The sequence below is a fragment of the Atractosteus spatula genome, chromosome 5 (assembly GCF_055471065.1).
Source record: "Atractosteus spatula isolate fAtrSpa1 chromosome 5, fAtrSpa1.hap1, whole genome shotgun sequence".
In the NCBI taxonomy this organism is placed as follows: Eukaryota; Metazoa; Chordata; class Actinopteri; order Semionotiformes; family Lepisosteidae; genus Atractosteus; species Atractosteus spatula.
Window position 1 is genome coordinate 28,590,850 of NC_142710.1, and position 14,788 is coordinate 28,605,637.

Here is a 14,788-nt window from a genome sequence, read left to right on the forward strand (position 1 = left end):
GTTCTGGCTTTAAAAACAGTCAATTGAAGACTGTTCAAAGGAGACCAATGTCATCCGATCACACGGACATTTCCGCACGGCACCTGTATCCTCAACATCACTGTTCCTCTTGCATAATGACCTGTGGACTCCCTTCGCAACACTCATACTGCATAAATAATAAGATGCGACACTTAAGCAGAATGAAACTAGAAATAAAATAATGTCGTTTCCAAGAAACCTCTTTCTAAAGATGGGCAAAGCCTGTAAGATACTGATGAATCAAACGAGTAATCAAATGGGGTGTCTCTACGGCAGAGGAGCACTGGAAAGGACTGTGGGCCCTGTACTGGGGCTGAGGAGGAAAACCCTGTCCCTTTGAGCTCCTGTGGAGGACTGGATGAGCACAGTTTCCGAGCTGGGACAGGGAAAAGAGCGCACGGACAGCAGGCAGAAGGGCTTGGAGGGACTCTTCTGTTGTGCAAATCCAGCCCCAGCATCCACTTGCACAGCGAAAGGATTGAACAAGATTGATTACCCTTTTCAGAACTTTTTTATTAAGTTTTATTTAACTTAATTGACATTTTATGTTACAGTAGAGTGTTTACTCAGTGTAAGACTGATATACATTGTGGAATAAAGTTGATTTTGTTAAAAAATCTGTTCAATTAAGAGACCTCTGGCTGAAGGGTACTTAGAATTTAGTCCTAAATGATCTCTAAATTCCTTAATTTAACAAATGTAGCTATTTGAGCTATACCAAATTGTCTATATGTAATTGATCAGAATGGATTTTTTCCTTATATTTAAAAACTGGCAATTGAATGGTGACCTTCAAAATCTGCTGGAACTCCAGGACCAGGGTTGGAGTCCCCTGATCTATGGTCTATCAGAGGACAGAGCTCTACAGTGGTGCTGCAGCATGACAGGACTACATCTAAAGCTCCCTCCCAGCCTAAGATCGTCCTCTCCGCAGGTCAGCCAGGACTGTCAGGGCAGAGTTCCACCCTGCTGAGCCCATCACTCCTCCGCCTGGCACACAGGGGCAGAGAAACAGAGGGAGAGAGATTAACCATGACCCAAAATGGAAGATATTTGCATTACCTACTAAGGCAGTAGTACACAGTCATCAGACATAAACTGCTCTTGCAACGCTTTATCTCACATCCACATACTTTTGATTCATCTCTCTGAGCTACTTGTTTAAACCGCAGACAGTCTGCAAATCATTGTAAATGATGTGCCCGAAAATATCAGCCATCTGCTTCTGACACTGATGGATAAAAATCCTGTTGAAAAGTCAAGGAAATGATATGGCGATCAACGTTATGTTTTATCTCTTAATCCAGAAAACATTTCTTATGAAAGAATCTGGCATTAGCTTTTTACTGACAGGACCCTAAATAAGTCACTTCTCAAGGTTGCATGTGCCCCGGATCCTTTTAAGGAAAACAATTTTGCAAACGGTGAGGTTTTTCTAAAGGCTTGCTGTCCAGTGACAGACCTGGGTGGGCTCCGCTCCCACACAGATACAGCCCTTGGACGGGTGAGCGGTAGTCACAGAAGGATGGCAAGGGCCGTGCCAGATAGAGCTGGTCCAGTGACATTGCTCCGTGAAAAATATTCTGAAAGAAAAGAAATGAAACATGAACTGCACTCCTGTTATCAGAAAGGAATTTCAATCTGGAAAACTGGTTTTCAACGCCAAGTTTTGTACATAGGTCATTCTTTCCCAAAGACACATTCTTGTGCATTCTTTCTTGAAGCCATGTCTTAAAGTCTGTCTGAGCAATCTAGACCGCAGGCAACACAAGCCATGTCTGTCATCTGAATATTTTCTCAAATCTTTTCCACATTTTATGGGCTGCTTTTTTTCCCCGTTGGCAGTCAATACAATCTCAATTTAAATTAGCAGCTGGCTGTGCAGAACCCCCTTCATCTCACCGATCTCTGTAAGGGACCACTCTCAAACGGACCCACAGAAGAGCCCGCCTCAAATGAGGTTAATCAATTGCAAAAAAAGCTAACTACACTAAAAATGTTGTGTAGCGATGGCTCTACAGGCAGTGACTCTGGGTACTGAGTAATGTAGCATGGTCCTCGTAATGGTAATGCTATGTGTGTTTTCAAATATCCAAATCAATCTTTAACACATTCATTAGTAACATATTTTCCCAAACCTGCTACATTTTCTTAAACTCTCCACATTGTAAAATACCCACAAAAACCTTTCAAGTATTCAAGTAATGTCTAGATTCTGCTGCTTTGTCCTAAAGATGTGTAGGACAGCCTTGCAAAAGTATTCATTCATTTCAATGTCCTGTTTTCCTGATTTCCAAATGATATGTAAAGTCAATATAAGTAAATATTTAAAATCAAAACTTGAATGCTCACTTTTGCACCCTTTTATGGGCAAAAGAAGTTAACTGTTAGAAAATCAAATAAAAATAATAATATAGATGAATTATAATTAAACTATATATTATATATATTGTTATAAGTATATAGATTATAATAATTAAATCATAAAAACATATTGATTGTTGATTGAGCATTCAAGTTTTACTTAAAAACATTCAAAAAGTGAGTCTTCAGAGCCGCTTAACATTAGCTTGGAAATTAGGAAAGGCTTTTTTCCCCAGTAATACAGTGTCCTAATACTGTTCATATCAGCGCCAGAGAGAGACAAAGCTTTGATGAACAGTCAAGGTGTAATTTAAAAACATGGTCAAATGTAATGTTGCTTTGACTCACATACATAGTTCAGATTGTAGTCATGTCCCCTCTCTTACTATAAGCTTGTGTCCTGCACTGTTCAAACTGTAAAAATGTACAGTAATTCTAAACACAATATAAAGAGATACAAAGATCTGAAACACAGGTTCCTGGCCCGTCTCTCATATCAGCACACAGAACACCTCACCTCCTGATACTCACCCCTCCTGTCAGCCCGAAGATCTTCTCCAGGTCATGTGGGGTCAGCACCTCTTTGCCCACTACCGAGTTCTTGAAGCCAGGGGCATAGCGCTCAATCCAGTCAAAAACTGCAGAAATACAGATCCCACTGAGCTCTCACCACACACCTCATACCGAGCAGGACAAACTGGGTATCCTGCTCTCTTTTTGCATTTCAACCACAATTCCAGATGCTTTGCTTCCCACAAAAGACAGAACAGTGCTCAACAGGAAAATATAGGTTAACAAAAACTGTATTTTAATTGGACAGATTTAATAATAATAATTATAATAATAATTGCTTACACTTATATAGTGCTTTTCTGGACACTCCACTCAAAGCCCTTTACAGGTAATGGGGACTCCCCTCCACCAACACCAATGTGCAGCATCCAATGTGCAGATTTGTAATTTAATGTATGAGGTTAAGTTTGATATGACTGTCTCAAAAATTAGCAATGAGTTAATTTTTCACTACCCTAAAAGCTACTGTGGGTTTGAGAGTGTACATTAATTCAAGTTTACCACCACCAGACAGCAGATTTTAAGTTTTGAGAAACTTCCAACTGCGTGGAAGTGAAACTAATGAAAGTGCTCCTCTTAGTGCACATAGTAACAAAACCACTGAAGTGTGTAAAATACATTGGAAAATCCCACTTGAGCAAACACAAAACAAGAAGACGTCTTTAAAAACTTCACCAATATGCAGGCAAATATAAAGGAGAGCTAGGCCTAAAATGAATTATTAAAAATAATACATTTCAAAGAAACATAATTATTATAATTTAGAAAGAACTATTCACTGCGGTTCAGACAACATGCACTAAAGATTAACCTAAACCAGATTCATCTTTGCATTTATCTAAGGTTAGTCCCGCAATCCACTGCTTTTATCTAATAAGTACTCTGGACTCTGGAAACCTGACAGAACATTCTCCAGACTGAAAGTGGTCTGATAACTTTGCCACCGTCTCTCTGCGTCTTGACGCCGAGTCCCAGCTGCTTCCTGCTGCCTCTCACCTACGTCGGCGTATTGATCCCGGTCCTCTGGCTCCCACGCCCTGCCCTCCAGCCAGTAGGGGGTGAACTGACTGAAGATAGACACCACGTGACAGCCAGGGGGCGCCAGAGTGGGGTCCAGCACAGACGGGATGCACAACTCCAGCATGGGTCTGGCAGGGCGGAAGGGGGAACAAGGTTATAAAACGAGAGGGGGCCCGTCTTGCACGGGAAGGGGTTCAAAATTTAGGGGGTTTGAAAGGAGCCGTCCTTCGGGTGAGACGTAAAACCGAGGTCCTGACTCTCTGCGGTCATTAAAAATCCCAGGGTGTTTCCCAGAAAAAGAGTAGGGGTGTTACCCTGGCACCCTGGCCAAATTTCCCATTGGCCCTTACCAATCATGGCCTCCTAATAATCCCCTTCTATGAATTGGCTTCATTACTCTGCTCTCCTCCCCACTGATAGCTGATGTGTGGTGAGTGTTCTGGCGCACTATGGCTGCCATCGCATCATCCAGGTGGGGCTGCACATTGGTGGTGGTGGAGGGGAGTCCCTATTACCTGTAAAGCGCTTTTTAAAATTTAAATTTAATGGATAATTGTACTTAACAATATGAACTTTAACATTTCATTTTGATCGGTATGCTATTTGTGGAGGGGTGTGGCTCTTGTTGATTTCTTCTACTGTAGGCAGTTTGATGTCATGCAACCTGGACACCACAAGCTCAGAATTAGCTATGGTAACAGTTTAGAAACCATGTCCTTCTCCTTGGCTTGTGTCCGAACTGACCTGGTGGAAGGGCGCCCCTTTGTGGCCTGGAGGTATGCCTGCTCTAACACTTCTATGCTCTCGCAATTCAGGTGGATCGAACACTGGTGGTGTGGGCCAGGCCTCCCGTCTGGTGTGTTGGGGGCAGCCAGGAAATTGGGCAAACTGTCCACAGCAACTGTGAGAGTTGAGAAGAAAAAGAAATACAGTGGGATGGGTTAAAAAAAATTGAAAGATTAGGTACATCATAAAAGATTGGACTTCATTATGGAATGCATGTAGCTCTCAAGGAAAGAAGTGAAACAAGCCAAAGCCTTTCGTCTGCTCTGAGCTTACCATTTATCTTGGTGACAGGAGAGGCATAGTCAATCTGAGAGATGGCTTTAATGAATTCTGGTGGCAGGGAGTCCTACAAGGAATAAAACAGTATTGACCGCACACCTTAGAGACACTCATTTCATCCCAGGACAATCGCTGCAGCTGCCAGAACCACTGAAACAAGCCACATACACCGAGAACAGGGGAAAGGGTACATAAGGAGGCACAGGAAGACGGACTGGGTGAATTGTGCCAGGGAGTCACAACCTGAGGAGTGAGCTCTCTGAAGGTGACGTGCGGGGTGGCGTTGGACAGAACCACTTTGCTGTGGATCTCAGTGCCATCCTTCAGAACAACCCCTTTGGCGGACCCATCCGGACCAACCAGAACCTGCTCCACAGTCTGAGACAGAAAGAGAGAGAGAGATCCGTCACACCACCCTCAGCGACGCTGCTACAAGGACACGCACTCTGTTCTGACAGAGCGAGGAGCAATGTCCAGCCTCTTTACCCGCATAATTGCTGCAGCAGGAAGGAGCCGGCATCTTTACCTGCTCAGTGAAAATAGCAGCTCCGTGGGCACGGGCAGCACTGGCGATGGCCTGCGACACACCCCCCATGCCCCCCTCCACATAGCCCCAAGCGCCCTTTTTCCCCTCCACCTCCCCCATCACGTGGTGCAGGAGCACGTACCTGCAAGAAACCGGCACTGTGAGAAAGGTGTTGGGCAGGAAGGTTAAACATGCAGATACAACAAGGGTACACATTCCACCTGGCAAAAGACAGTCAGTCGATCCCAGCCACCCTCAACAACAGCTTCTGCGTTGACCAACCTAAAGTGCGCCTCATCTAGAGTCTCAGTACTATGAATGCCATTCTCCAGCTAAGGCAGGATGTGCAGAGGAAGCCAAAGTGAAGCACTCACAAGTTTAAAAATGAGCACTTTTCTGCTTACTCGCCGGCAGCTGGAACATTAGAATGGTTAGAAACAAGAGGAGGAGCCACTAGCTTGTTTGCTACTGTAAGTAGCAGTTAATTGATCCCAGGATCTCATCCTGCTGTTTCTTGAAAGTATTGACTTCAAGAACATGGCTGGGCAGCTAGGTCCGCAGCCCCACAACATTTTGGGTAAAGACGTGTCTTCTACTTTTGGTTATAAGTGTCTTCCGCCTAGTTTTCCACTTCTCTGAGCTCTTGTTTTCCCACTCAAACAGGCACTAGAAGGAGGAATTGTGGGAAGAGCAGCTGCTCACCCACTGCCGGGTGTCCTGGGGCTGTGCATGGCGCCGATCACAGCGTCCGTGGCCAGCGTGGCTTTGAGCGGCTCCGACTCGAACCAGCGGTCCAGGATCTGAGTGAGCACAGAGCAGCCCGTCAGCACCCCCAACAGAACATTTCTTTCTCAACTGCAAATCCACATTCCCCAGCCACAGTAGTTCACTGGGGCTGCCAGCTACATAAAATGTAATACAGTTGTTCCTGCTCCTATCATATTTTCCTATTTTTCCCTGTTTTTTGGAAAATAACCTTAGTTAAAACATCTTGAAAAACCTGAACATCAATAGACACTTCAGCTAGCATTAAAGCCTTTCATTTTGAAAGCTATTAAAAATAACACATTTTTGATAAATTATAAAATGGTCGTAAACCACTGTGTATTTAAGAAGACTAAAATATTTAAATTATCACAAATGCATTTAAATATTGCAATACTTAGGCTTGAAGATAACTAAGACGTGATTTTTAGCAGTGACCTCACTATCAAAATGTGATAAATGTGAGCTTATTCTGCTCTGTCTTACTGTTGGTGCATGTCAATACCTCCAGTTCAATCTTCCAGACTGAAGAAAAAATCTAAATTAAAAAACTGCTTACTTTTGTTATCGGCGCTGTTAGGAGTTCGTAGAATTCAGGGATGTTCTTTCCAAGTTTTAGACCTTATAAAAAATACGAGTGAAAAATTTCAACAAGGAAATGAAGCAGACACGTCGACTTATCGGGTCTGGCGCCCTCTACTGGCTGGTAAACTCCCGTGTTTTGGACCGATAGCTTCTGGCAGCCACTAGAGCAGTGGATAAAACAGAAGATGGGTTTTCATATTTTTCTTCGCTCAAAACATCCACTAAACATTCATAACATATGTGAACAATTGAAAGAATTCAGCTGATACTGAAAGTTTCTTTGTGGACAACAAGAGGTTTATGTCTTCCCCTGCTTGTGAGTGTGGACAGACTCCAGCGTCTCTGTACCAGTCTGCAGCAGTGGCCTCACTGTCCTCAGTGCTGACAGTCTCTTCTTCAGCGACCCCTTCGTGACCCCAGGAATGTTGACAGGCATGGCATCTAGCAGCGGTTCTATGGCGCTCGCCAGTTTATCCATGTGGGCTTGGTACACAGGGTAGGCCTGTGACAGAGGGTTGTGGGAAGGGGCTGAGATACAGTGCACGGACAACCACCTGTTGAGTGACTTCTTCTCATCATATGGATGCTCGTTTTGAAAAAAAAAGTTTTAATGATTTATTTTGTTTATTTGTAGAATCATTTTCGATAGTTTCACACTAGAGCTTATTCATCGTAAATTTAACACAAGCAAGGCATTTTTATTACATTGAAAATACTTTCTTATTTTGTGGATTTTACAGACTTTTCTATAAAAGCCATAAATACCAGAAATGTACTGTAATATGAAATGTACTGAGCACTATAGTTCTAAGTACTGAACTGTAAGTTGTTAAACTGTAAAATCAAACTAGAGTGAGGCTTCAACCTTGCAAACCCTACCCAGGCCTGCGCTTCAGCAATTGAAGAGAAAATCTGTTTTCTGTGAGCTTGTGTTGACGTTACCTTGGCATCCAATTCAGAGAACTTGCTTATCTCTCTCTGGTTCTGTGCCATGTCCCCCCCCAGCAACAGCGATCGAGGGGGGCGCCCCCCCACTCCCTCCTCCAGCAAGGGGGTGAAGGCGTGGGGTTCTCTCAGGTACACCTTCAGACCATGTTTCTGTTGGGAGTGGGAGAGAGAAGGGTCAAGGCCATTTTAAAGTTTCTGGATATATGTATGGTATTCTCAGCAGTAAATCCAGATGTTTTCTCCAAACAAAACTGTGTTTTAGATTAAGTCCATTATATTTCTATCTGGCACCACCTTCTCTACAGCACAGTGTGTCCGGTCAAGAGAGAGGAGCGCCACCTACTGGTCCACTAAGACAGAAGCAACAAGGTATTTTTTATTAGTTCAACGGACACAGCCCTGCTTGGCTTCTGAGATCCACAGAGATCAGGCTGGAAAATGGAAATAATTTTTGTATGCCACATGTGCTATTTTCTGCCAGTCCATCACACACCTGTTTTATGCTGAAAATAATTTTGTCAGTACAGCTCTCACTCAACAAGCACTAGAGAGGAAATTAGGTAACAAGAGGATAAAATGCTGAGTCAAACAGTTTTGGGGACAAACAATATTAACTGTCAGCTGTATTTCAATTATGAATGAGGTGGAACAATCAGAAGTTCAGACAGCACCCAAATGTAATTGCCTTGTTCTATCATTTCGTTTTTCTAATAAATTTACAAACCAAAAGCCAATACAAAAGCCGTTCAGGAATTAAATTAATGTCAAATAAGAGTATATCATCATAATCATTCCTACTGTATATTTTAATTCACATCATTTCTGAAATTCTCTTGCATAAGTCAAATACAGAAGAACAGTGCCATGCAAAAAAAAAAAGTTTGAATGTGTTTTCTAAATATAACAAGTTCATTAATGTTCTCTGTTGCTGCTTTCCATATACAGCTCCTTAGATATTTTATAAAATAATATAGTGTTGTAGCTATATGGTAAAATAACAGTGCTCTGTACAATTAAGTTTTTGCTTTGCTAAATGAACAGAGAGAGTTTGGTATAGGGTTAACATTTTCACTTGCCTGAACCAACTTTCATTACTCAGATGTTCACAGTTTCTTTTTCAAACTTTACCCTGGAATTTACCTTTTTTCCCCATCTCAGAGCTTACATATACAAATATTATTCTCACTGTTTAATGCCCTCTAGAGGTCTTAGTTATGGCTATTAATTCCCAGTATTGATCACTAGAAGAAGGACAGTAAAAGGAGTGATGAGTTACAGAACCAGTGACTGATTATGAACTTTGCTCTCTAGCTCGGAGTTAAAGTTCAACCTTTTCTTCATGTTATCTGAAAGAATCAGACCCAGACAGGCTTTTAAGGCATGTTTGTCCAAACAGCCTTTTCCTTAATATTAATATTCTTTTAAAAAGTCCATCAGAGAATTCAAAATTATATTGGAGTCCTTAAATATCCATTATTAAAGTAGACTTTCACAAATATACAGTACGGAGTAAAAAAGTCTGTCTTGCGTAATTTCTGTTTCGGTTTTTCTTTCCATGTGAAGAGTGCACAGGAAGTCTAGTCTTTCTGTCCTCTGTTGTCATTTCTGTGTCCTATACTATAAGTCAAATAATCATAGCACCACCCTACTGAAAGTCTCAGCTATGGAACTCTTTTTTTATGGACCTCAATTTCCAAATCTAAGGTACCATCCATTCGAACTGCTTCTTCCAATACAGGATGCCTATCTCGAAAAGTAACGCCAGGCCTACCCTGGCAAGGGCCCAAGGCAGGAGACACCCTGCTCAGCAAGCCAGTTCATCGCAAGGCAGACACACCGACACAAACACGCACACATTCACACCGGGGCCAATCTTCCCAGAAGCCACTTGACCTACCAGTATCTCCGGGCTGTGGGAGGAAACCGGAGAACCCGGAAGAAGCCCAAGCAAACACAGAGAAATCACGGAGACTCGGATAGCAACCCAGATCCGGAACTGAACCCAGGGCCCCAGCGCTGTGAGACAGCAATCCTAACAACTGGGCCACCCTGCTGCCAACTCTGAGGTATCTGTTATCTTTCAGATAATTTCCAAAGCCCCCTTACCTTCAGTTCCAGGTCCCTGTAGATGTGAGGCCTGAGCAAGCTGAGCAAGTAAGAAGCCACGGAGAACCGGAAGCCTGGAAAAAAGGGGCAATGAGGCACTCGGTCTTGCAAATGGAGACAGTCACTCTGTTTGCCAGCTACACTAAGCTCTCTAGATCCTGCTGAGAGACCCCTCTTTCTGCATCTATCCCTTCATTAACCCGTGCAGCTGGACACTGCCATGTGACGCAGGTGCAGGGACGCCTCACCTGGAAAGATCTCCTCCGTCACTGCCGCTCCTCCGATCACGTGCCGGCGCTCCAGAACCACTGTGTTCACACCTCCCTTCTGCAGGTAGGCTGCCTGAACGGCAACACGTTAGAGCTGGGAGCTGGCCTCAGCCACACACTGCACAAAGAGGCGCGCAGCACAGCGGCAGGCACCAAGAACATGCCTCACTCGGAAAGCGTAAACACTGTTTCAACAATAAAGCTGAAAATCCAGAACTGTCGAGGTTCCTAACCCCAGATAATCTCAACAGACGGCAGGCAACCAAATCGCATTTTAGGAATCCAGATAGTGGACGAGGAATGATATGAATGAATAATGAGGTAAAAAGGTCAAATCTGTCTATTAAAACTCTGAAAAGTCTACTTACTGCTACCAGTCCATTGTGTCCTGAAAAACAGAGAACAGAAGGGAGTCAGTGCTGGATCTGAGGACAGGTCTAATGCTTCTGCTTTCATGATTCGTCAGTTTCAAGAAATATCTGACAGCCTGAACACTTAGGCCATCTCAAGAAAGCACTGCTCAGCTTGCAAGATTTTTAAATGTGCAACAGACTGTGCTCATTATTAACAGGTTGAGAATTTATTAATCTGTTTGTCTGAACTGGATCAGACACGGCCAATAAAGAGAGTTTATGATGCGGGTGATGCCCAGGTGTAGTGGAACAACCACTATTGTTCCAACCCCCAAAAAGACAAAAGTGACATGCCTGAATGATTACCGCCCAGTAGCATTAACATCTGTGGTGATGAAATGCCTGGAGAAGCTGGTGTTGTCACACATCAACTCCTCCATCACAGAGTCCCTGGACCCCCTGCAGTTCGCCTACCAGAACAACAGATCAGTGGATGATGCTGTCTCCCTGGCTCTGCATACAGCCTTGGAACACCTGGACACTAAGAACTCGTATATGAGAATGCTGTTTGTGGACTACAGTTCAGCATTCAATTCCATCATACCCTGTCAACTGGTGACAAAGCTCAGGGGATTAGGTCTTTGCAACTCTGTCTGCAACTGGCTGCTGGACTTTCTTATCGAGAGACCACAGGTGGTGCGGATAGGCAATAAAACATCAACACCACTCACCCTGAGCACTGGAACCCCACAAGGCTGCTGTCTGAATCCAAGGTTGTACTCCCTATTTACTCACGACTGCACAGCAAGACACAGCAACAACCGCATCATTAAGTTTGCCGATGACACCACTATAATAGGACTGATCAGTGATGATGACGAGTCCACTTACAGGGATGAAGTTGTACAGCTGCTTAGGTGGTGTCATAGCAATAACCTGGACTTGAACATAAAGAAAACGAAAGAGCTAATAGTGGACTTTCGGAGACACAGGCCACACACTCACAGCCCACTCAGTATTGATGGAACGGAAGTGGAAACAGTCACCAGCTTTAGGTTTTTGGGAATTCACATCTCTAAAGATCTAACCTGGACTGTGAACACTGACTCTATCATGAAGAAGGCTCAGCAGCGCCTTTATTTCTTGAGGTGCCTCAAGCGATGGGGGATGCCAATACATGTGTTGGTGAACTTCTACCGCTGCACTATCGAGAGCGTTCTCACCAACGGGATCACCGTGTGGTATGGCAACACCTCTTCACGAGAAAGAAAGGCACTGCAGAGAATGGTCAATATGGCCCAGAAGATCATCGGCTGCGGTCTCACCGAGATTAAACAGCTCTATGAGGACCGCTGCCGTGGTAGAATTCTGGCCATCACAGAGGACAGTCACCACCCCGGGCATGAGCTCTTCACCCCACTGCCCTCAGGCAAGAGATATAAGAGCATACGGACACTTACCACTAGATTCTTCAATAGCTTCTATCCACAAGCAGTGAGACTGGCGATCACATTTAGCCATCCCCCTCGGACCACACCTACACCATCACCATCTACCTCTTTATGATTTCTTATCTATCGCACATCTCCAGTCATTGTTTACACGTCTGTATTGTTTACATTCAAACTGTCTGCATGTTTACTTGCACATTGTCTATTGTTTGTTTGTACATTGTCTTGATGCACTGTTTGCACTTTGTTTTGTTTTTTACACTTGTTTTACAATCGAGAGACTTTCTGTAAGTAAGAATTCCACTGTACCAGTACCGGTTACATATGGCAATAAAGTTCAAGTTCAAGTTCAAGTTCAAGTAGGTGTTGCATGTGGTTTAAGTGGATCTCAGACTGAACTATACTGGTAAATGGCAAATCTCATGACACTGGGAGGCCTAACTTTGCCACCTTAGGTAAATTGCCGTTCAACCACAAGCCCCTGCAGTGTTTACAGTTCATCTCTGTACCACAGCCAGGTGTTTCAGCCAGACTACATCAGCAGAACACACACAACAAGTTATTTTGTCTTGGCCGTTGAATACTACAGGTTAGTATCCTCACCGGACACACTTAGAAAATATTAAGTGTGAAAATGTACACAATTCGCAATTGGATATCAAGAACCCAGAATGCCATGTTTTATCTGGCTGTTTTACAGGTCACACCAAAGTAAAAAAAATACAATAAAACACGTCCTTTGGTCACGATGCCCAGGACTGTAGTTGGAAACAAACTTTTGCCATGAGACTAATAAATTATTACACAAAAAACTATCCAGCGGGGCATACTGTACGAGTTTAGTCACATGAATTGACCTTTTCCCACAGGTTACACTGTCCAGTGAAACTGTCCAAATAAACGACTAGTATTAATATATTCATTTTACTTTTAATACAAATAAACGTACTCTCTCAAAAACACCTGAAGTCAATTCGAAGTGTAAATGTGTAAATAAAAACATTTCAACACTTTTTTTGGTTTGAAACATGTCGAAACATGTCTTTCTGAAACGATTAAAACATTTCTCGAACATACTGTGTGTACAGGGTGTACAGTAGGTGCAGCGCTGTAATCCCTGTCCTGTGTGTATACCTTTCCCCGGTTCTGGTTAATAAAATGTGTTGTTTAACCCCTTTTCCTGAGTCCTATGCCTGATCCAATACGAATGTATAGGCCTACGAGTCTTTTAGTAGACATGTATAGATGGAGAGTGTTGTGCGTGTTGTAGCAGAAAGAGAACAACATAACTATTTTTGATCGATGCAAATATTAAAGAAATATAATTTTCTTTCTCATGCCAATATATAGTACAGGTGTACTTTTCAGATAGCCTGTCGGTCCGGTGTTACTAGAATGGCAGACTTCGTTTTCAACATACGCAAAATAGGTTGTCTAAATCAATCAAACTACGGTTAATAAAACTTATTGATCAATAACTATCCTTCTATAAGCGACCTGTAAAACTAAATGCTTTTTTAATGTTTCTTAACATGCCCTTTGATTAAACCACTAATGTTCAAAAGACAAGGCACAGCAATAAAAAAGAACGGAAACTCTCCCGCGCCATTACACTTACCTCCTCCGATCACTATAGCGTCATACTCGGATTTAAGTACTGCCGTGTGCCGGCACCTGGTGAGTAGCCCGGCGAAAAGCGCTGCTTTTTTCGAAGGCGTTCCCCACATTGCCATGGTTGTGTAGGCCTTTGACTTCAGGTCCGCACAGCTCTGCACGTCTCTCCCCTCGCCTGGCCTCCGTCTCTACTCAGCATGTGTAATATAATACTACACTGAGTGTAACGGCTCTTGGGGGTCCCGCACTGCCTGGGCGCGAACGCGGGTGTCCAGCGTCACGCACCAGGGAACTTGGGAGCTGAGCTAAGGCGCACTCCTTCACCCGGGCGGCTGAGAGCCCTGTTACATGCAGGGGCGTATTCGTTACACGTGCAACACGTGAAACTGTCACGTCTTGGTTGCACTGTGCCAAGGGTCTGAGATAAAATCCTCCACCTAGCGCACCCACATTTTTCGATCCTCGCAGGCGAGAGGTATTAATCTTTTTACTATTTTTTTTTAGTTCCTACGATCAGTTGTCAGAGCTGGCACGAAGATTTTAGCGACTGTAAACCGCTGTCACCTCTTGAACGTCGCGCTTGCTAGATTTGGAGATGCTACTGTAGTACGAAAACCTACGCTGCATCACATGTCACAGAGTTCTCCGTTGTACACCAAATTATATGCCATTCAACATGAAAAAGGCACATCAATATTGTAGCGCCTTCGCCCGGCGCTGCAGCCGAAGAGCGCCCGGCTGGGGTACGCGGCTGACCCACTGCAAAACGGGCGTACAGTTTGGTGAGATCGCCCGGATTCGTGTAGTTGCCTGGTTCCGCACCCCTTTTCTTATACTTGTACCCAATTGCCACCCTATCCCTGTGTAACTGTACCCGAATAGACCCCAGTGTGTTGCTCTCTCTCTTCCTCCCTTCCTCCCTCTGCTCGCTGTGTTTGTGCTTGCTGTGCCGGACGCTCGTCCGAAAAATAAAAGCGCCGTTTTTCATTCAAACGAGTGTCTGAAACACTGTGTCAGTCCTCGCCAAACCCGAAAATATTACAATATGAATGAGTTAGTATACTATCCGTCTCCAACATAAAGTACTCTTCTGGGAAGAAGCACGTGTTGTTGTTTAAGGAATTAAAT

General features: G+C 43.7%; 1 protein-coding gene across 1 annotated transcript; it reads right to left on the bottom strand.

Annotated features, from left to right (window-relative positions):
• Positions 1 to 513: 513 nt before the first annotated feature.
• pyroxd2 (pyridine nucleotide-disulphide oxidoreductase domain 2) lies at positions 514 to 14,002 on the bottom strand. The gene is made up of 16 exons (XM_088917538.1): positions 13,665 to 14,002; positions 10,611 to 10,630; positions 10,222 to 10,315; positions 9,974 to 10,047; positions 7,862 to 8,017; positions 7,268 to 7,421; positions 6,894 to 6,955; positions 6,272 to 6,369; positions 5,570 to 5,711; positions 5,287 to 5,421; positions 5,038 to 5,110; positions 4,723 to 4,879; positions 3,955 to 4,106; positions 2,917 to 3,023; positions 1,484 to 1,604; positions 514 to 1,011 (listed from the first exon to the last, which is right to left on the bottom strand). Exons 1-16 carry the CDS (start codon positions 13,777 to 13,779, stop codon positions 935 to 937), a joined length of 1,737 nt encoding a protein of 578 aa, XP_088773664.1. The 5' UTR covers positions 13,780 to 14,002; the 3' UTR covers positions 514 to 934.
• Between the last annotated feature and the right edge of the window lie 786 nt (positions 14,003 to 14,788).